Source organism: Typha latifolia, chromosome 1, assembly GCF_019914945.1.
Source record: "Typha latifolia isolate L0001 chromosome 1, TyphaL0001v2, whole genome shotgun sequence".
NCBI classification, from domain to species: domain Eukaryota; kingdom Viridiplantae; phylum Streptophyta; class Magnoliopsida; order Poales; family Typhaceae; genus Typha; species Typha latifolia.
The window spans coordinates 7,152,984-7,174,708 of record NC_133086.1 but is presented as its reverse complement, the minus strand read 5'-3'; the positions used below and the strand labels follow the sequence as shown (position 1 = coordinate 7,174,708).

General features: G+C 36.0%; 1 protein-coding gene and 1 non-coding gene across 2 annotated transcripts; both read right to left on the bottom strand.

The window, feature by feature from the left end:
- Window positions 1-2,735: 2,735 nt before the first annotated feature.
- TRNAP-UGG (transfer RNA proline (anticodon UGG)) lies at window positions 2,736-2,807 on the bottom strand. The gene has a single exon. It is a non-coding gene; the product is annotated as a tRNA-Pro (tRNA).
- Window positions 2,808-3,210: 403 nt separating this feature from the next.
- LOC140800889 (uncharacterized) lies at window positions 3,211-14,769 on the bottom strand. Its single transcript, XM_073155802.1, has 14 exons — window positions 14,726-14,769; window positions 14,527-14,621; window positions 14,336-14,402; window positions 13,647-13,757; window positions 11,924-12,119; window positions 9,942-10,027; window positions 9,426-9,621; window positions 8,168-8,279; window positions 7,148-7,272; window positions 6,809-7,015; window positions 6,610-6,719; window positions 5,256-5,385; window positions 3,982-4,131; window positions 3,211-3,718 (listed from the first exon to the last, which is right to left on the bottom strand). Exons 2-14 carry the CDS (start codon window positions 14,615-14,617, stop codon window positions 3,497-3,499), a joined length of 1,803 nt encoding a protein of 600 aa, XP_073011903.1. The 5' UTR covers window positions 14,618-14,621; window positions 14,726-14,769; the 3' UTR covers window positions 3,211-3,496.
- Window positions 14,770-21,725: the final 6,956 nt, after the last annotated feature.

The following is a 21,725-nucleotide window of genomic DNA, read 5'->3' as shown; positions in this document are numbered from 1 at the left end:
GCTTTGGAAACGGAACTGTGGGCATTCAGGCTGGGTTTGAGGGTGGCCAATAGAGAATGCAGGTTGATTATTGAATTAGACTGCCAGGAGGTCATTAAGTGGAGCATAGTCCTTGGCGCATCAGAAATATGGTGCATGAATGCCTCAAACTAGGAAAGGAATGTTTGGAAACTAGGTTTGTATACGTAGGGAGAAAATGTAATATTGTAGCTGACTGGGCAGCGGCCAGGGCCAGCATGTCCTCCGATTTTAGTAGTTATAATCGGTTAGGACACACCCCCCCCAGAATTTTGTAACCTTATTGCTTCCGATGCAGCTAATAGGTCGGTAGCTCAGTAATATATAGCTAGAAGCAGCTCCTTGGCATAAAAAAAAAGACACTTTGAGTTGCACCGACCCTAACTTTGCTAGGGTTTTGGCAGCCAGGCTAGTCTGGAGCTTATAGCAATCAAGGCAGTGCATTTTGTTGTGGAGTACAGTGAAAGAGACAATCATGAGAGATAACCAAGTAGACCGACGAGATACAACGTAGGTGCCACCTCCGGTGGGGTGGATCAAGATCAACACAGATGAGGTGTTCTCTAATAGTGAATACTAAGGTGGTGTAGCTGCAGTCATCAGGAATGCAAAGGGCCAGCAAGTGAAGGTGATTGCCAAAGCTACAGCCAAGGATTCCCAACTCTTTAGTGAAGCCTGAGCTGTGTTGCTGGGTCTTCGAGAAGGCTCGGGCATTAGAGCGAGAGCCATTATTGGAACATATGCAAAGGCATTGGTTAAGATTTTGAAAGGTGAAAAGGAGGTCCTTTGGAGACTTTGGAGAATAATAGTGGACTACAGATACCTGATGAGAGGGCAGGCACACAAGGTATGAGGGCAATAGAGCGGTAGATTGGATAAGCCTAATTAGGATGTAAAATTGTCAATAGTATAGAACCGAGTAATAATGCTCCACTATCGAAGGAGTTTGAGGCCATTCTCTATCATGATAAGGGAGAGTAAAATGTGGTCTCAAAATTTTGTGACCTCTAGTTGATTCTCAGCTCATCTAATCAAAAAAAAAGTCTACTGTGGTATTGTAGGAACCAGAGGATGTGGATCCTCTTATTGGTGCAGGAAAGCCTTGAAGCCATAAGAAGATAGATCAAATCTCAATCAGTTGATTCTTTTTCTTTTTTAAAAAAAAAAACCTCATCTAGTTGTTGTATTTCTGTATGGGCATGTCAGTTTCTATCTATTTAGATGCTATTCAGTGAAGCGTGGGCTTCAAGGATGGGACTGCAGAAGGTGTGGCTTCCAGGAGACATCATAGTCAGAAAGTTGGATATGCCAGGGATCGATCATTCACTCTATTAGTTATTGAAGATATTTACACCATTGTACCTCACTGTGATGAAATTTCTTTTATTCAAATTTATACAGAGGCTAATCAGTAGATTGGCTAGCTAATCATGCTTATAATCTAATCAAACCAATTTTCTGGGTGTATACTTCGCTGACCATCCTGACAACATCTTCTCCTAGAATAGGTTGGGGGTGTTCTTTTGAGAGGGTTTTGTAATGGCTACTTAGCTATCTTTTCTAAATAATAATTTAAAAAGGATAGGCATTTCATATAATCAATCTTAGACACTCACCTAATTAACTTATTAATCTTGGATTGCAAAGATTATGTCAAATAATCTTCGTTTTGTCAATTGTTTGGCATATTTCTCCTGATTAACTTTTAACATTTTACAAGAAAGAAGGTTCTCCAGGCTGGGAAAGAAAAAGAAAACCCACCTTTAGAGCATCTTTAACCATGTACTAAATCTCTAAATATGGAGCCCAATTGTTCCAATGGAGCTCTATATTGGATTCTAAGCCCAATCAGAATTTTTAGAGCTCTAAACTTATCCTATAAAGTTATACAACATTTTTTGTTAATTACATTTATATTAATACACTAATTAATTATTTAAACATTCAAACTAAACCTACTATTAAATTATTTTAGAAAATTTTAAATTAAATACTAAATATATTTATATTTTAATTTTAAAACTATTTAAAATTAGTCTTATTTTAAATATCTCAATGGGAGCTCTCCAACCATATAATTTTTATTAAAATTAAATTAATATCACTAACATGATTAAATTTATATATTTATATTATTTAAATAATAATAAAAGATGGCGGCTTTTGTTCTTTTATTGGACAAGCCATGTGAGAACACCTGCATGCATTAAACCACGGCGTGGGAACAAAGGTGGCAACTGGAAGTTGGGATTGATATTGATGTTCTTAGTAAATGGCACTTCAAGCTGTCTCTCTCTGCCTGCAATCATACTCCACTGTAGAGTTTTAGTGGCAGACAAAGCATTAAAAGAAAGATATATAGGAGCAGTGCATACTAATTAATGGTGAACTCTACATGCAAACCATGATATTTATGCTTCATTTCTTTTCTTGTACAAGAGAACACATTGAGTTGGGTTTGCTGGTGCTCTTTTTGCTCTGCTCTAGATGTGGGTCATATATAAAGAGAGAAAAGAAAAAGGTTGTATTGATGTATGTCGCATTTTCCTTTTTTATTCTTGTTGAGAAGTTATTAGTAAGCTTGTGTTGACTCTGGAAAAGAAGAACGATAATCGACTCTGTTCAAAAATAAAATTACCCTCATGATGTTGAACGTATGCAATTTGTAGGATGTAACTAAAAAATAAAGGACAATGTTAACGGGAGTTTTTCAAAATGGGGTGTTGCGAGAATCGAACTCGCGACCTCTTGCACCCAAAGCAAGAATCATACCACTAGACCAAACACCCATTTTATTCTAATTGTGGATTAGTAAATATAATAATTATAATATTATAAGCTCCTGATAGAGAATTATCAATGGATAAGTTTTCAAACTTTCTGGTAGAAAGTCTAAAACGCTGTTGATGAAAACGAATAACTTTCTTGGTTGCACTTCTACCCTTCCAATTAGATTATATATTTTTTCTATTGACTTCGAAAGAATAAAGTTAATTTGCAGATAAGTTCAGGAATGAGATGCACTCTGTCTCGGGTGTAACCACCACCAATGTAAAGTGAGATGACTTGACGAGATCGATGGGCATTTCAGATGAAAGGCATCAATAAAGCAGAGTCAACTCCAATTATAGAACGCATTAAGAAAGATTTTTCGACAAAGTTCGCAAGGTTCAGTTAAAATTTAGAAGAACCTAACACAGAAGAAAAAGAAACATTCCCGCAGATTCACGATTGTTTACATGTGCAAAGTTCCTTTAATACCTCACTTTCTCATATTCAAGTATATGACAGGACTTCAGTTCTGAAAAATAAACTGGCATCAATCTTATCCCTTCACTAGCAAAATCAGAAAAGGAATAGAAGCAGGAGAGGCAACATGAGCAAAGCCCATAAATTATCATGCCAAACTAGTGATGAAATTGAACAGCAAGGAGTGAGGAGATAATCTTTTCCATCCCATACCAAAATCAATGGACATCTATCGCCATAATCTGCTAAATAAGCCCTTCTTGTCTTTCTTCATTCTATTCTCCAAAGACGGAAACTCGATAGAGTTGTAGGCGATGTCAAGTACAATAGGATTGCAAGGAACTGACTGGAATGGAGGAGGGAAGCGATCTATATGTGGAGTGCTCTTTGAGTTTGGATCACCCAGAACTGATTCATAAACATCAAGTCTTTCCAAGAGGAACTTCTCTTCCTGCAAAATGAGCCAGCCACAAATGTTAATAGAAGTTGTAAACACCTGATGTACAGATAACCTGAACATCATATGCAATTTTCAGTACTAAAATGAAATTCTGCACTTGAGTAACTGATCAAGTTCGGTCAGAAAAATTTAGTTGCCATCACATATGATCATCCAGATAGAATCAATAGCTTGTTTGCAGTCACCACAATAAAAAAGAACATCTTTACTAATATATTTGCTATATTAGTTGTTTGTGCATCCTAGGTAAGTACCTTCTTTCCTTCTCCATTCAACGATAAAGTTGAGACTCCTTTAGAAAGTCTTTCAGGAATCTTCTCCTCCTCCATAATCCCTGCTGCGTGTTCTATACAACTGTTGGCTCTACAATTGTCAGATAGATCCTTAAGCTCTTTGAGTAATGCCTGCAAAGACAAGGTTAGAAACTTCTTTTACTATGAGAAATTCTTAGGTGATGTGAACAGAAAAGTGAAAGGTAACCTACCTGTATCAGGAATTAATGACGTATGCGTTGAACACCAAAAAAAGAAAAAGATCTACTCAGCTTGTTTATACTTTATATTATGCATCAAACAATCCCTTCTGCTATTGAAATAACCACATAGTTTTAAGCACTGAGCCTCTTATTTATAACTATGGCATCAACCCTTTATTTATTCTTTCATTGTTATAAGTAATCGAGAAAAGAAAAAGAACCAACAACCAGAAGTCAGAATGATTATACTCATTCAATGTTGTAAGAGATCTCCGTTGTTTTCTTAAAAAGTTAAAAGATGAAAGTGCAGTTAAAAATATTGAGTGCCGGTATGCAGTAAGCTGAAAACTTAATAAATGCAAAGACTAAAAGATAGCAATCATTTTCTTGTAAAACAGAACTGGACAGACTAGCTAGAATTGTCGAAAACTCATTATGCCTCCAAAATCAAGCAATGGATCTTGGAAAATGTTCTTTACTTTCTACTAAACGTCAAAAACACTACGCCTCCAAATGTTAAGTAAAACATTCTAGCCTTCTATCCACTTTATAAGACTCAATAAAAAAAGGCAAAAATAATTTGCTTTTGATGGACAAGGTCATGATCTTTTAACAGATGAACCATTTAGAAAGCTGAATGCCTCAATAACTTATCTGTCAATGGAGAAAGAACAAAAGGAATAATAATTAAAGGCAAAGGTGTAAGTCAATCAGTGTAGACAAAAATTAACAAAGCTGAAGTAATTTTCTAGAACCACATTGTCCATGTTACCCAATAAAAAAAAATCTCGTCAGCTTTGTCAAGCATGCTACAGTGGCCTTGCATAGCAAGTGTTCCATCATGCCATTCCAATAACTTACATTTTGGAAAAGGGAACTTCTTTTTCTACCTTTCTCTGACTTATACGTGTTGCTTTTCAAGCCCTTTTTATCATTGTATCATCTATCGTACTGATGAAAGTAATTATTTTCTATCTAGGTCATGTGTCAACAGAATAAACATGTATAGCACAACAGATTGCATGACAAATTAGCAGTTAGTTTATAACATACCTTATCAGGATTATTTGTCGTCTGAAGTTTTTTAGAAGCAATGTCCACAAGAGAGTGAGCATGGCAAAATAAGGCATATGCTTCAGTTCTTTTTCCAGCTGAACTATAGGATTTAGCAACATAGAAGCACCTACAACATTTTCAAAGATAAGTCTAACGCCAATCATATGTCATGAATCGTGATGACATTTTGCATACAATGTTGGACCAAGCACAACATAATAGGAAAAGAAAAACAATGATCAAGATAATTATAGAGCTTGGATAAAAATGTAACGGGTCTCTTTATGAGTTAAACATGAGCATGATGTCCATTTTTACAATGTATTATAACCTAATTGTCCATGCAAGGTTTTGCTACTAATTTTTCCTCCATATTTACAATGTATTATAACTAACTATATGCTGAAAGACTAGTAATTGCAGATGAAAACTTGCTAAGCACTGCATCCTTTTTATAATGGTTATTGTTCTTGATACTTCAAAAAAGATATATAAGAGAAAATTTAAGCGACGCATTTGAAAGTTCATGCAATAAAGCATTTTAAGATAATCCTCATCTTATGTCAGATTATGATCCATGGCATATCAAGTATAAAAAAAGAAGAGAGCATTTTTTAAGTTGATATGTCAGCAAATATAAGATAAATAACTCTGAAGTGAATTAGATTTCACAAAGTAGAAGTATGATATATCAGGACTCAAAATAAATCACAGCATTATATAGATATTATCAGTCAAATCATAAAAGGAAGAGAAAAAATAAGGCCAACTCAGGTAAACACTAATCAGATCAATTTCAGAACGAAGTGAATATTGATAAGATACTTATCAATTCATATGTCGATAGGAGAAAGAATTTCATGAGCTTAAAAGATAGGAAAACAAGAAACAAACACCCTTTCATGCCAATCCTAAACAAAGAAGGAAATTTTGCTTCAGGAACCTGTCTGACGGTTGTAACTATCACATGCACACATGCATTAATGCATATCACATTATCACCCATAGATGACAGCAGTAATCAGAGACTCAGAGGTAAGAGCAGAAAAGGAAAATTTGTTCTTTTAAAGATCTTGTTCTCTAACAAAGTGTAGTTATCTATTATCAATAATGAACTACTTGAATTCAATGCAGTCATAGTGGAGGATGGGGACAGAGATGACGGAGCACAAGTAGCAAACAGTTATTAGAGGGTAAAGCTAATAAGTATAAAAACAGATGATGTCATGATTATTACACATTTACACTTACGATGATATGCAGAGAAAAGATAAAGAGACTTAATCATTGGGTAATGGTAAGTAGCAAGTCCTAAAATGAATCAAAATTTCCAAGAGCAAAGATAACAAACCTTTCTGCTCGAAATATCAAGCCCTTAAGAATGTATTCTTCAGCAAATGCGACTTCTTCAGCATTCCTATCCCTACCTGAGCTAACCAAATCGGAAAGATCTGTTGTATTCTGCCAATATTAAAGATGTAAAATAAAACAATGCATGCAGAAGGGGAACAAGTACTAGATGAACAGATCTCAAATGCATAGAAGAATACCTGTATTAAAAGATCATATAAACGGACAAGCTCTTCTGGCTTCGTAATCTTTTCACCCTTATCATCTCGATTCTTTGTGGATTTACTTTTAGCAATAGTAACTAGCAACTGATTACGCTCTATTGTTCTTTGTCCTAGTACAGCACTAACAGCCTTATCAAGGCCATTGAGATCATCCTTTACATTCTCATTATTGCTTGCAGCAACCTAAAATTGTAAACAACATTGGCAAGAAAAATGTATAAGATATTGTCCTCATCGATTCCTTTGTAAAAAATAATTACTGCACCAACAATCATGTTTAACACAAAATTTTCCTGTTTCATAACAGTCACATACCAAGTCATTACGAATGCAGGTCCTAGCGTCATGATATGCAGAAAAAATTTTGTCAAACATGACAAGTTTTTTCTCTGCTGGAAGTGAATCTGCTGAACCATGTAGATCTTTCTCCAGCTCCTGAGCTGATCATATTTCCCAAGTAAGCAAAAAATTATAAAAGAAATAGATATTATGAAAGCCAAGTGCAATGTTAAAAAAGTAAAAGGTATAATAACAGGCTAAATAATGTATTCTGATTCAAACAATAACCAAATTATTTACCACCCAATTGCAATCCTATGCCCATAGGTAATCAGATCATTGCAAAATATGGCTGAACCATTGATAGAATTCATGCTTATCAGTAGCTTGAAAGGAAGTCACCTCAAAGATGCCAATGAGTACATACGACCCTACAAGGATGAATGAACATGGATGCATGATATCCGACAATATGAGTGCACAATTGAGTGGACCTATATGTGTTAAGTGCATGTACATACAGATATATTCACAAAGCAAGCACAGGGAACTATAAAAAGGTAGTTTACACCACATAAAACAAAAGTTCGGGAAAGAATGAACATCCTGAAAATCATAAGATTCTAGACAACTTAATACTTTTGAGATAAATATACTCCATTCTATTATGAATGTGTCATTAAATATCAGAAACAAAATGACTAGTATCCAACCATCGATAAAAAAATAGATCTGCAATTCTGCATGAATCAATGATCAATTTAATATTCACAACAAAGTTTAAAGCTGAAAAAAAAATCTCCAATTATTCAGACCTAACATGAAGAAATATTATAACATGGGCCAAAAGCATGAAGCACAGAAATCCTTGGCATCTTGCAAATCGTCAGATCAAAAGTGACTATCTTTTTAAGAATACCAATGGTGTCATGAACAAAAACATTCCAAATCTTTGTAAGTAGTACGCTAGTTGGATTAAGATCTGAACTTGAAAGGTCTACATTACACTCTTCTTTTCATAAAAACTCCATCAGATTATGAATAAAAAACACAAACCTTTCAGAATGGAGACACGTGTCTTGGCATTATTGATAGGAAAACTATGACCAAGCCAGTAAAACTCTGTCATGGATGCTGCCTGGTGTGATCTTGCCTCAGCCATAACTGCCTGAAATTTACAATAGAGAGAACTTCAAAATATAATATCTTAAGATCACGATGACATCTTTCAAGCACCCTTAATTTTAATTCAAAAGCACTTTAAAATATCATTTTGTCATGTGTACGGACACTTTTAAAATATCCTTATGTCATGGAACACTGAGAGCAATGTTTTAAAAGGCGGTCGCGAATTGCCAACGGTCACACCAGCGCATAACGTCTAGGTGGAAGGCGAGTGCCAAGGTGTATGCCAAAGTGGTCCAACATTTTTTAATATATAAGCTGTCCAGTTGTTCTCTCATGTCACATCATATCTCATCACTCTTTTCTTTTCACCAGTGATAAGAGAGGGTGACAACCCCCTCTCTAATCTTATTTCTTTCACTTCCATACTATACTACACTTCCCAATCTCTCATACCTCCCTCTCTCCCTCAACTACAACAAATCTCTCTCACTTCCTCTCCTCGACTTCCATGTTGCTCTCTCCGTCTCTCGCCCACCTCAACATCTCCCAAAATGGGTCAGGCACTTGCCATCGCTCAAGAGAGAGAGGAGATAACACGCTCCAACACCATAGCAGGCCACCCGGCCTGCCAGGTGACAAGGCGGACCGCCAAGACATCCCCGTCAACCATTTCCCAACCATATTCCAAGTTTGTTGGGTGGCTGGTGAGCTGCCCAGTTAGAGCAGCCGCCTCCAGCGCCTTCCAAAATACTGACCAAGAGTGTCCACATGCATGTGTATATGCATCTCTCTCTCACTCTCTCACACACACACATGCATGTGGACACTAGTGTCTCTTATTAGGGCCTGCCTGAAGCTAGACTAGAGGCTTTCTAGTGTTGGAAGGTTAAGCCCTCAATAAGCAAAACCCCAGAGCCATGTGTTGGCCCTGTCCGTAAATGATGAAGTATGCAAAATCATAATTTCATAAATTTGTGCAAAACGCGCCATAATCCCTAAAAGTGTTCACCTAAGAACAAGTGAAACATATAGGAGTCCAAATGCACAAGCAGTAAGATGTTACCTAGCCTAAATGTGAAGATCATTATCCTATATACTTGGAGTTTTATTTAAGATAAAACTCATTTATGAGATAACATCTTTTGGCTAAACAGGTAGAGCTTTTAGTACCAGGAAAAGAAAATACCTCCAATTTTGCTTTGAAAAGGTCCAAGGCAGGCCCCTCCATTTCTCCAATGTCTAGAAGTTCAGAAGCTTGTAATTTTGACTCACCAGCTTTGTGTAAACAGTACCTGATGCTTGGTTCGAGTTCTTCAACACGCTCGCGGCATAAAACTTGATTTTCTATAGTGCCATACTTCCCAAGCTCTTCATAGACAGCCCTGTGAACAAAAATATGTAAGTCAACAGTAGATTTACCTGCAGAAGACATTCAGTGAGAAAATGATTTTTGGGGCTAATGGTGAAAATTTTCCACAAATAATGGGAGAATTCTAGAAGCTGACTATGCTAATGTCCAAATAAACAGAAAAAAAAAAAGAAACAGCACACCCTGATTGAGGACTTCGTCATCAAAGTATCAAAGGGTTCTCTAGAGGGCAACAGCTCCCAGTATCAACAGTAACATAAAGTGCAGACATACTTGAGAGGCAAAATAAGTTAAGCATCCATGTGAAGCAAGTATGCGAGGCCAAAAATATACCTGGCATTCTTGAAATTCATTAATGCCATTCCCCAGTTCTGATCTTGCTCAAATAACAAAGTTCCTTTCATATAGGAAGCATATGCCTGCACATCAAAAGCCATAGTTTGCTTAGGAAAATTTTATTTCTTAATATTAGATCCAAGATAAAAGAAAGAGAAATTAAGTAGAACCAAATTCTATGACATATCGTATCAGTCAAAATCTGCTAAGACTAAATTTATACAACAAAATATGATGAATTAATAATAGGATTACAATAACAGAAGAAAAAAAAAACACATAAGGTTCAAATAGATACATGCACAGACATAAAAACATATCCACATGATTCTTGCATGACTAACAGCTATGAAGCACAGATACTTAATTTGCCCCTCTGTACCAGTATCCGATACATATCGGATACCGATACAGCCCGATACGTATCGGATACGGCCGGAGGAGTATCCGAATTAAAAAAATTAATTTTAATTTTCCGATACGGCTCCGATACAACTCCCATACATTTCTTGATCATCCAATCCTTTACCTTTTCTTTCTTTTTGTGCTAAAAGATGATATAAAAATATACTTTATATGTATATACCATTTTCTAATCCTTTATGATACCTTAAGGTTTTGTTTATTTGACAATGAATTAAACATATAACTTGAAACTGATTTAAAGATCTAAATAAGTTGTAGACTAATAGTTGAATTAGGTTTTAATGTTTCACTAACATTTTAAGTTTCATATCAATTTCTATTACAATATTATTCTAAAATTTTAGGCATGTAGATATTTAAATATGTAACTTTCTTTTCTTTTATCTTATCATTTATGGGATAATCATTTTTTACCATATGTTATATTGATTGACAATAAATCAAAATTATATTATTTATTTATTTATTGGTGTATCCATGTCGTATCCATATCCTACTTTTAAAAATTTACCATATCCCCGTATCCGTATCTCCGTATCCTCGTATCCCGTATCATTATCCATGCTTCACAAACTAACAGTCTAACAATTGTGGCTAAACTAAACCACAGTGGAATTTACCACTATATATGATGGACTAGAATCCAAAATATTCGTCCATGATCTGATGCAAAACTCATTAATCTCCTATTTGAGATATCTATTAATAAGTTCGTAAAATATTCACTTCCATTTGCTCCTTAGCATAGAATATGAGTATGGAACTTTGTCCTATAGAGATTTCATAGATATAACCGAAATGCAAGTTCCTTAAAACAGATTTATTTTCACTATGGAAACGAGCACAGTAGATTTGACCTTGAGAACCAATCACCACAGCAAACATAATGGCTTACGAAAAGCAATGTGTTTCCAGTAAACTTGTCAAGTGAATAATCGGTTATAGCCATGTTAGCAATCTGAACTTGTTCAGGCACTTAAAAGTACCAAACCAACTAAGGGTAGTTTGACCCACTTTAAATCTTAACCTCTAAGCATGCTGAACATTTGGAATCTGGGACATTTCTTTGCACCTGAAAATTTGTAACTAAACCATGCCCTTGCTTAAGACACACAAAGGGTGAGACTTCAACTAATATCAAGCTCATCACATGAATCTTTGGGCTCTTTGATGACACACAATATCCTAAGTAGAGACAAAAATGAAAAAAAAACAAAAACTCGTTTTACCGGTGATTAGGTCTCCAAGTACTTGAGCACTACATTTAATAGTTTATTATGTTGTGTTCCATGCGCTCAGACACAATAAACTAGTAAGTGCTCCACGAGAAACAACTTAGACATTCTGTCTAAACCTAACAGAGTTACATATGAAAGAACATAATCTAATTTAGAACCATCAATTAGCCTTTTCTTAAAAAAGAAAGGAAAGGACATCATTATAATATCATATCAAACAATGAAAATATTTCAAAAATGTCAGCAAAGTTGTTTGATACAGAGAGACAGATGCAACAATGAAGGTAGACACAATTGAGTAGTTAAAATAAATACCTCTGCTTCTAGAGAAGTTCTGGAGTCTCCTTTGGCAGCACATAACTGGGAAAAGAGTGTAGCCCACTTAACTGCCTTCCTCAATCTACCAAGCAAGTAGATGCGTTGCCGTGCATTTGGTCCATCAGCTAATTGTCTCTTTTCCATGGCATGGCTCCATGCTCTTTCAGCCATATAAAGAACTATATGGAGAAACCTGCACCAATACATGATGCATGAGCAAGAATATTTGTATCTCTCTATCAGCACTTAACTAGTGTACTATTATATTGGCAAATATACAGCTTCTGCTAGATCAGATCCTATGATAACAATTTACAACTAAAATTTCTTAGCAGTTATATTGGACAGAGACTGAGTATTCTTTGCCAAGTTAATACTTAGTAGTGCAAAAATGAGATCTGCCCCAAGCATCTAAAAAAAAAAGCAAGCAAACGAAACTATAAGTGGACAATTTTGCTTGTCTAGCATAAGTTCTTCAATTTTATGATGCAAAATGAGCTACATTGCATCACAAGAATCTAACATTCTTTACCTTGCAGTAGATTGCAGGTAGACAATACATTTTTTTATAAAAACTAATGATCGTAGCGTGAAATAAGGAAATAATTGGTAGATAAGTGCTCTTGAAAGTTTTAGAACCAGAGCTGTAAATATGCTTTGAATATATAATCTGGAGCAGCAGGACTGCTAACAATCTTTTATAGAAAAGGTAGACTGATTTATGGGTTCAGCAAGATGATAATTTAGAGTGGGCTACTTCTCGAAAGCCAATAGCAACAGAAGTTTCTCTTATTCCATTTAATTCTATTTCCTTCACAAAGTTTATTGGTTCTAAGAACCTACCTTCTGGCTAAAGTTGTTAGTACAGGCTTTACACTTCTGCACAATTTTACTTGATTTCATTTATTAATCCAGTTTATTAGAGAAAAAAAATAACAGAAAAGAGTGCCAGGTCAAGACAAAATCAGTTTATGGAGCAATTCCCTTTCATGTCAGACAAAAGTTAACATTTTGCATATCCAAAAACAAACCAAAGACAAAGTTACTTAGATCGTAATAGAGTTCTTTTTCTTCATTTGCAAATAAAACCATACCATTTATTAAAGTCTACAGAACACAAAATAGACAAAGGTCATTATTGAAGTATCAAATTCTGGATAAGCAAATCATGAAGCATAGATACCCAAACAAACTAAAAGAAATTTTTTCTTCCGATCAAGAAGTAATGTCTTGCAGCAAAAAATTGCACCTTTGGCTTAAACTTTAAAGGGGAAAAGAAAAATAAGAGAAGAATTACTTTTGTTTCTTGGAGAGAAAGTCAAAGAACAGACATTTCTTAAAAACCACCTATCTAAATACAGCTAGATTCTTAAAGAATGACTGGTGCTATATCCTGCATTGGAGAAGCTATAATTATCCTTTGTCTGGAATCAGCATATGTATACTCAGGCACACATAGTCATACAGGATCTCTGGGACAATTTAAATATCAAGACAATTTCAGAGGATTCCAGTTAAAAATCAATTAACATAAGCATAGGATTCCCGTGCTACTTTAATCATCTTTATTCATGTATCTTATGGCAGTTCTTTTAAGGGTTTTAGCATACATTAATCAGAGAATAATCATACAGGAGTTACAAAACAACTTAGGCATCACAAAGTACAGTTACAGAACATGACCAGCTGAAAATGTTGGGCCTTTGAAAGTGGTACATACCTCACTTCTGTGATGGTTGACTCAGTAATGGCCTTCCGAGTAAATTTACCACGACCATGAGTAAACTTCAGTGACTTGTACAGCCTTCTCAATCTCGCAGTACAGTATCTCCTGAAAGTAATCAGATGCTTTAAGAGAAAGTTGCACATATAAGAAGTGCCACAGAGTCCATAGTAAAGGGACTAAGAGGATATAAGTGGTTTGAAGTTTCACCTTAGAGGCTTAGACATAACAGTAACAGCTGAAACTCATTGATTAAGGCCAAAACTATTAAGATTTTTTGTTTTGACAGTTATTTCATATGACAATAGGCTAAAACCATTCTATTTCGGACTAATTATTCTTTTAGGGGTCAAAACTGAAACTTTGAACCATTATAACAAAATTAAAACTAACAATGCGTTGTCTAGGCACCTATCCAGATGCAACCCATATATCCTCAAAATGTACTAAATTACTGTCGCAAATGTAATATGTATATATATATATATATATATATATTAACATTGCGAGCAGGATATCTTAGTATAATCCAGACCAAAAAATCAAGGTAGACACAAATGCTTCTGATCCAGACTAGTAGAGAGTTATAGACTTATAGTTAAAGAGACGAGATGGCAAATCTGTACAGACCATATACGCAACCGAAAACTTCTCCTAACATTACATGTAATAAGAGGGAGAGATACCTATATCTCGTATAATCTCGATGCCTCAATCCGTGCTGCATCTGCGCTGACTTGAGAAGCTGCAACACTGCGAAATCCACAAGAATCAAGGCCAATTTACGGAACTACATAAGCAAGCTATGCCTTAAATTCGATTAAAATAACAAGAAAAAAACAAAATCACGAAGACACGAAAAGTAATAGGAAATAACCATTGATCGAGAATTTGGGAGCGATCTGCTCAACAGCGACGGACTTGGCATCGTCAATCTCCATCCCCGATGGACCGTTTCCTTTCGACATTGATCTTTAGATCGATCGAAAGAGGCAGGCGAAAGAAATCAAAGGAAAGCTCGAATTAAAGCAGATCTAGTGTGGAAATCTAGGGTTTTAGCGGAGCAAGAGCCTTACCCGTTATGGCGAGAGATGCCGATTGCCGAGCGAGAAAGAGAACGATATATGAGACCTCGTTTAGGATTGCCAAATATAAGATCGTGCGGCTATGACTCTTCAGAGCCTCGAGATTCACGAATGAGCATGATCTGTGCGTTACGAAGGATCCAAGGTAGAAATGAATTAACATCTATTAATTTGTAATAATAATTTATTTAGGAGCTATTTGGTTAAAGAGTTTTTCTAGACACTGTATTTAATCTAAAAATTATTGTTTAATTTGGTGCACCAAATTCTTTTCTCTACTCTCCTCTAATTAAATACTTGTTTACTAAATACGCCGTTATAAAATATAACTAACTAATGAACATGTGTTTAACAAGTACAATGTTATGAAATACAACCAGATGAGATGACCCCTTAGTGCACTTAAAACGTAAAGCAATACTAAATATCAAACTGATGCTGTTTACTCGAAGATGTTAGATCAGAGATAACTCCTCTTTTTCTTCAGATTGGGATGCTAATTTTTGTCTTTGAATTTTGATAAACTATTTTTATATTAGCTAGCTAACTGGGTAAATATTAAAAAAAAATCATAATTACACTTAGTCCCCCTGAATTATTATATTTTCATGCATATTATACACTCCCTAAACTTTTTTATTAATTCATATAAAATCTCTGAAATAAGAAAAACATCCGTATAGACCTATTGGAATAAGAAAAAAAAAAGTAATTATATGAAATATTTGAATTAAGAATTTTTTTAGGTCAAGATGTCTACATGGTTAAATTAAAGTTAAGATGTGTACGTGAAAAATAGTTATAATTTAGGAGAAATATGTGTAATTAAATCTAAAAAAAATTTCCTCTTGCACTTGGCCGGCTGACTTGAATCAAGGCAAGCTTGGCTTAAGTCTGCTTCCGACTTGGCTTAGATTGAGCACAATGCTTTGAGCCAAAGTAGAGGTAATCATCGGGTAGGCCAGGCCTATCGAGCCAATCGAGCTGGTCGCTATGTTCGCCAACCCGCCCATGAGTGAGTCAAGTCGGGCTGGGCTAGAATAGTCTAGCTTGTTACCACCCATCGGCCTGTGAGAGCACGGGTTAGTGGCTGGGTTTAATGGGCAATTCGGGTGAGATGCTAAATGGGCCATCCTCATTCCTCCATGGCTCCATCTTCATCTTAGTTTTGGACTTTATCTCCAAATTACTAGCCACCAAGACCAAGCATGGAAATGGGCTAGACAACGATGGCAATGAATCCAAATCGATGGTCGAAGGTCACATCGGCAGCTAGGATTTGATTGTCATTGGTGGAGATAGAAAAATTGGGAAGAAATAGAGAGAGAAAATAGGGAAAGAGTAGGGAGCCGTGAGTGATATCTGGAGTGGCGAAGGTGGAGGTGTTTTTTTGTTGCAGTGTTCGCCCTCATGTTCTGCTCGCTTCTTGACCCCTTTGCCGACTAGTCGTGATCTCTGGCGGGACATGGAGAGATCTAAAGATATTTGTGGCGGTATCTATGAGGACTTGTTGATTTGTTTTAGGTTTTGGAGTTGCTCTTTATGATGACGTCAATGAGAATGGAAAGAATGGTTTGGTTGGAAAGAAGAAGAAGAAGAGGATTCTTCTTTTCTATTTTTCCTCCTTTTTAGCCCTCTACACTATACACGCAGCTCACCCAACTTTCTTTATTTTTATTGATTAAAAATATAGTAATGGATTGTGGACCTGTGGGCTATGGCCCAGCTATGGTTTCGGGTTAGGCCGATCGACAATCACCGGGTAGGGCCAACGAGCAGGCCACTGGGCTGGACCGGGCGGGCAAATGCTAGCCCGTGCCGCTTATGGACAATTGGAGCTCGGGTTGGGTCGAGTCGGGCTCAAAACGGGTCCATACTAGACTTAGCTAGGTCCAAACTGAGCTGGGCCGGGTTAGGCATGGGCAAGTTGGGCTATATGATCACTTCTGAGCTGAAAGTAAGGATTGATTTAGCAAATAGAAATGATGAACTCGTGCTCTTTATGGACAGCACACTATCTTATCTCTATCATAATTCCTATGTTAACTCTTCAAAACATCTATGAGAGAATAGACGCAAAAGGCAAGAGTGGAAAAAGGCATCAATGATAGTTAACTACTAACGACTAAAATAGTAAATGGACTAGTCTTCTTTTAAATGTCGGTGTTTTGTGTTTTCTTTGTAACAACCCAATCTTAAAAAAATAAAATAAATAATAAATAAATAACTAAGGGGCACGATGCAACCGGCCACACTGTGGCCAGCCTCGTGCCCATACAAGCTGCTCACGTAGCTTGCATGGTGGGGCGCCACGCGCCCGCGGCCGCTATCGTAGCCAACCGGCTGTGACCAGGTGGCCTCGGCGGGCCCCGGCACCGCCGCTACCCCTCCTCCACCGCCTTTTATCTCTCTAAATCTCTCTCTCTCTATCTCTCCCTCTCGGCCACCCTCTCACTCTACTCTCTCTCTATACCGACACCTTCCCTAGAGATGTCGCCGCCGCCAGTGAGACCTCTCTCTCTCTCTCTCTCTCTCTCTCTCTCTCTCTCTCTATTTCTCTTTCTTGCCCGGGGTCGGGCTCGTCGGAGCTGAGTCGCCGGCGAGAGGCCGGCCGCTGGCTAGCCAGCAGCGGCCAGTGCCCTCCCCGCCAGCCCAGGTCCGCAACTCCCTCCCCTTCTTCTCTTCTCTTTTTCTTCTTCCTTCTCCCTTTCTTCTTCTTCTTCCTCAGCTGCTTCTTCTCTCCTTATTTTTTGCAATAGTGCTGGGCTCGGCCCAGCATTGTAGCAGGCCAGTGCTGGGCCAAGCCCAACACTAGTAAGGGTGATCCCTTAATATTTTTGTTAATTTTTATTATTCATTATTTTACTTAGGTATTTCTGTATTAATTAATACAAATAGATTTAGACATTATTTATGTTAATACGTATTCATCATTATGATTATTGCTAATTATAATTAATTAATGATTGATTATGTTATAAACTATTACACATAAATATAGGTCATACGTATAATTATTTAGTTATTTATTTACTTATATGTATATTAGATTAATAGATAGATTTATAAATTATAATTATCAGATTTATATTCTAATATTCTTATGATATACATTTTAAGTAATTCTATTAATTTATTATATATTGTTATTTTTGTAATAAATAAAATACTAGGCTTATGTATTTATTTATTATTTTATAAGGTAATTTCTAATTAATCAAGATATAATTATAGTTAGGTTTTCATCTATATTTATATTTATAATTTTTTATTTGTAATTAAAAATCTAACTAGTTATAAAGATAAGCAGGAATTCTAAAACCTTTTAAATTATCATATATTACATGAACGGATTTTAATCAGATAAACGGCTAACATCATACTACTTCAATAATTTTATATTCCGACCCCCTATGTTCAAGACCCCGTGGACTTAACAATCGAGGCTTGATCATGGTTGTAGCAACGTGAACGAGTGGTGGTTTAGTAATTGCAGTAGTAGTGAGTAGTCTTATCCCCTAAACGTCTTTCTCAAATTAGGTTATAGTATATATGATGTACATGCATGTCTTGGCCTCCAGCATGATTATATAATTTTATCTAGAGATAATTACAGTCGAGCATATTTTATCATGCATTTGATTATGTTGATCTGGGATATGAGTACATTGGTGATATATATAGAGATGATTAGAGATGATTCTACTGTTATGATTATATACCAGTTGATCTGTAGCATGAGTATACATGTAATAGATTAGTATGAGTATGCATGTGTTGACGATATAGTCGGAGACTACATTGCATCATTTTCTCTTGATTCTTATTCCACCTAAATTCCTGTTATGCATTGACTTATTATCGTACTGGATATATGCATATGATCTGTCATTTAGAAGGAAAGCATAAAATATGATTGATAGGATAGTTGATAGAAAGCGTGAGAATACCCGAGTGGGCACGAGGGTTATGACGCGCTTGGTGGATGATTGATCGCTCGACATAGTCGCGATCCTGTTGGCCTTACGTCTGAGGTCGTTAGTCTGTGTGCGCAGCAGATATTCGGACACATGTCATTCGCTATGGCATATGTGGCAAGTTATCCTCACGAGATTTCTATCAACTATGTGGGTGCCCGGTCTGGATGGATGTTGATACCCTAGCAGGTGGCGGGGTATGATTATATTTAAGATACTCCCTGCGGATGGCAGAGTATGCTCTGAGCCTTCGGGCATGATGTTGAGACTGGGTACCGGGTGTTAACTGTATACAGTGGTCTAGTATGATGATATTATATCGAGATGTCGGTGATGATTGATGATTGTGATGTTGGGAAATGCATATGATTTCATTATCATTTGGTTACCCGATTATCGAGTGATCAATATGCATTATATATGGTTGCATTTGATATCATAGCATGGTCATGGTCAACATGCATCATATGTCATATTTGAGAGAGAGTTATGATGATGGTATGACATGGAGATTTATTTATACATTGTCGATGATTATATATTCTATCAGTTATGACATGACATATTATCTATTTTTCATTTATGTATTATTGAGGAACATTCATATACTCATTCATGACATGATGCTCTTTCTGATTCATATTATCTAGTATACGATTTACTCTCTATTTGATATCACTGATTTGGGGTAAGGTTTATTCACTGAGCCTTTTGTTCATGACTCTCTTTATTTTTTTCTAACCCCCTCAAATACGTGGTATGTGATTGCGACTTGAGATATCTTGAGAAAATATTTTAGAGCGATGATGAGGTGAGCTATAGATGCGAGACGGTATAGATGATAATTTATATAGGAACTGAGTTGTATCAGTATTTGATATTTGTACTCTGTTGTATTAGACGATGAATTGTATAATACATGTCGAATCATAGTGTACTCTTATATTAGTCGTTGTAGTTGTATCTTGATGGTTTGTTATGGCCTGTGTGGGTCCTGCCAGATTATGTAGTGGTTTAATGTATATTATTGTGGACTGGAATATTCATATGTTAACAGGTTTATTTAGTTAATAATATAATTTAATTGGTGATGGGTTATGTGATTATGGATATGTTAGCAGGTAGTATTTAATGATGTTATGATTATATGTGTACAGGAGAATATCTGTGCGTGATGGGTCCCGCCCGTCCTGTCGCGTGCGCCGCGCGTGCCGTGTGGGCGCGTGGGCGTGCACGTGCCCGTGCCGGACGGGGACGTTACATTCTTCCTCCTCTCTAGTAGAGGTATTTCTATTGTCGCCTCTAACGAACTCCTACTCTTCTCTCTAGTAGAGGTATTTCTTCATCGTTGTCCTCTCCCTCCTTCCTAATCACTACTTCCTTTGCTTGTGAACCCTTACTATGTGCTATCCTTTCATGATAAAAAAAAAAAGTAGAAATTGACTCAAGCCTAACTTTGGCCTGGTTAAGCTCAAGTCTAATATGAAGTGCGCAACATAGGAAATACTCTACCCTCAGATATGCTTGTCTTAAATATTAAGCCACACATATATAAGTATGAACTAAAAGCATAAATCAACGGGCTTTTGCCCACTCATCCCAACTTCGACAAGTCTAACAGGCCTTTGCCCACTTATCCCAACTTCCATAAATTATCTCTTAACCAGATATGCTCGTCTTGTGTTTTTCATATTGATTCTTTCTTATCTAAGTAGAGATCCGCGAAACAAGCCTATAGACATGTTTGAAAGTTAACAAACGATCTCATCTCATCTACCTAATTATATGGATAATAATATTTGTTAATTTATTTTATATGCTTAAAAACAGCTTCCCAACAACTCCCCAATCACCTTCCATAACAGCTTCCCAACAACTCCCCAATCACCTTCCATAGACTTTGAATTTAGAATTCTAGTGCGTGGTGGAAGTTGTTTGCGTAGATGTTATGTTTTTTTTCTTCTTTTTATTGAACTAAAAACATTTGCATGGCTGTCACCAGACCTCCTTGCAAGAAGATGATATCTCCTGCTACAAGGCTAAACATCATGCAAGATTTCAAACTATTCTTGATTCGTTGGCGACCACGTCTAGGGATATAATTGGGTCAAATTCAATCGGTTGTATAATAAAATCGAGTCAAAAGTATATATATATTTAAAATAATTTGGAGCACATTGTATTTAGACTGTCTCTATTTCATAATTTTTCTATAAGCAAGGTATCAAATGTAGAGTTTTAAACATACATAAATTACATTGTTTCGTAATTTACATATAATGGAGGATGGTGACTTTCAAAAACAAAATTAATAAATTTTTATATACATAGAAGCAAGATGTAAGTTAAATAAAATAAAAGATCTCTCTTTCGGACATAACTTGAATGAATACCAACTCATGATTTGAAGTTTCGTCTGAAATAGAACAATATCAACTGAAACTTGCAAGATATATTATTTAATTCAAGTTTTGTTTCATACCACTATCAATTAGAACCACTCTAATCTTCGTCCAAAATTTATATTTTATTTAGGGTAATTTAAAATTATCAAAAGTAATAGGATAATAAAAAATAATTGTCATGAAAAGAAAATTTAAAATAAGTTAAAATGCGCAATATTTTTACGGCAAACCACTCAAAAAATTAATAAAACTTTTGAGATTAATTGAGAAATTAATTTAGTTAGGGTTATAAAGAATCCAAATAATCTTCTCTAAATAATATCATACTAACAAGATACTCTTAAATAAAAAATTTTAAAAAAAATCCAACCTCAAATATTATTGCCAACTTTCTATAAAGCTGGCGATGCCAGCTAAAACTAATCCGCGTTTGAAGAACTCTCCCTTAGAAAACTGACATTTGTCCATAAGTCATTAACCAATAACTCGTATGCTCGAAATCCAGGGTACAAGACATCCGACATTCGTACCTGAAGACTACTTTAAAAACTAATGAGAAGCTGCCAGGTACCAGTGCGACAAGTTTTTCTACGTTTTGCTTTGCAGAGA

Excerpts from the sequence above, each read along its gene's own strand:
- LOC140800889 (XM_073155802.1), bottom strand. The coding sequence starts at position 14,617 with ATGTCGAAAGGAAACGGTCCATCGGGGATGGAGATTGACGATGCCAAG. Across the intron at positions 10,028-11,923 it reads GAACTTCTCTAGAAGCAGAG|GCATATGCTTCCTATATGAA; the intron begins GTATTTATTTTA and ends TTTGATGTGCAG. Across the intron at positions 7,273-8,167 it reads ACGTGTCTCCATTCTGAAAG|CTCAGGAGCTGGAGAAAGAT; the intron begins GTTTGTGTTTTT and ends AAATATGATCAG.